Source organism: Pyxicephalus adspersus, chromosome 5 (assembly GCF_032062135.1).
Source record: "Pyxicephalus adspersus chromosome 5, UCB_Pads_2.0, whole genome shotgun sequence".
Taxonomy (NCBI): Eukaryota; Metazoa; Chordata; class Amphibia; order Anura; family Pyxicephalidae; genus Pyxicephalus; species Pyxicephalus adspersus.
Window position 1 is genome coordinate 134,196,138 of NC_092862.1, and position 1,253 is coordinate 134,197,390.

At 39.0% G+C, this 1,253-nt stretch overlaps 1 protein-coding gene across 1 annotated transcript in view; it reads right to left on the reverse strand.

Annotated features, from left to right (window-relative positions):
* The window catches only part of DBF4 (DBF4-CDC7 kinase regulatory subunit), a 21,671-nt gene that overhangs the window by 13,729 nt on the left and 6,689 nt on the right, over nt 1-1,253 (reverse strand). Inside the window, exon 3 of the mRNA XM_072412799.1 lies at nt 595-758. Coding sequence (XP_072268900.1) covers nt 595-758 — 164 coding nt within the window. The remainder of the gene's footprint in view (nt 1-594; nt 759-1,253) is intronic.

Consider the following 1,253-nt stretch of genomic DNA (forward strand, 5'->3'; position numbering starts at 1 on the left):
AGTGCATATTTTAAAAAGGATTTTTGTGTGCATTTTAAACAGGAACTAAAATAGGTGCATTTAAAGCAGAAAACAAAAATTTAACTCACCTGTTCATACTTTGTTGCAGACGCTGCCATCTTCTTCACTCCTCTTCTGCCAGTTGCAACTCCAGCCATTTTGATTGGCCAGGCTGGTGCCGGAGTTATTGCATGTGGGAGATCAGTCACAGCAGCCCCAGGGGATGCTGGGATACCGGTCACATCTTGGCATGCTACACTGAGCTGCTCTAAAAATATTATATATACCAGTGCATACTAAAAACTAGTATAGCCAACATTAAGAGGCCATTTACAAGCATTGTGCATCTAAAAACTAATGTCTTCCCATTTTTAATAGGTTGCTTTTAGTTATTAAAGAGTTTATTGTGTGTGAAGCAGCCATCGCTCCCAGCTAGATGTTTAAGGTCATTAATAAAACAGTATTTATATAGCACCAACATATTACTCAGCACTGTACATTAAATAAGGTTTGTTGCAAATCTAGTGGATCACCAAAACAAATGGAGAAACTGTTGTCAAAGCTATATACCTGCAGTGCAATAAGTACACTTACCCCTCCTAATGCTTTAATATCCTTTTCTAACTTTTCAGATAAAACTTTTGAAGGGACATCCAAGTAGAAGATTCTCCCAGCCAATGGTTTATCAGTGGCACTCTTTTCTGGAGGTTTTTTACCTGCTGGCTTCATTTTCACACCTCTTCCTTGTGTTCCTCCTCCTTTGTAAAACAATTGACACATTTATCAGACTAACATTTAACAAATTTACATTCAATAAAGTATGGTCACAGACATTTACTTCTGTAAACTACAATTGTCCCGGTCTAATAGAGACACTTTCGCAGAGCCCTCCATCCCTCCACAATCTCATTTGATCCTGATGGCGCTGCCATCTTCCTGCTTAAGTCACTCAATCTCACTGTGCATTCGCGATATCAGTACTTTTTGTTTCCACAATGTGAGAGCCCCTTTGAGAATTTGGGCTCATCAGGCAGAAGCACCCCAAGGCCTTCTGGGATACTTGACCAAGGGATCCCAGGAGGCTTCACAAACAGTCTACCTCTGCTGTGGCAAAGATAGAATATATTGTATAAAAGGGCAGATAACTATTATAAAGTAAAAAAAATGTCCACTTTAACCACCTGAGCGTTACACTGATATCTAGATTTCTGTTCCAAAAGCGTCACAGGTTTTCATGAAATTTTTTTTTTTTT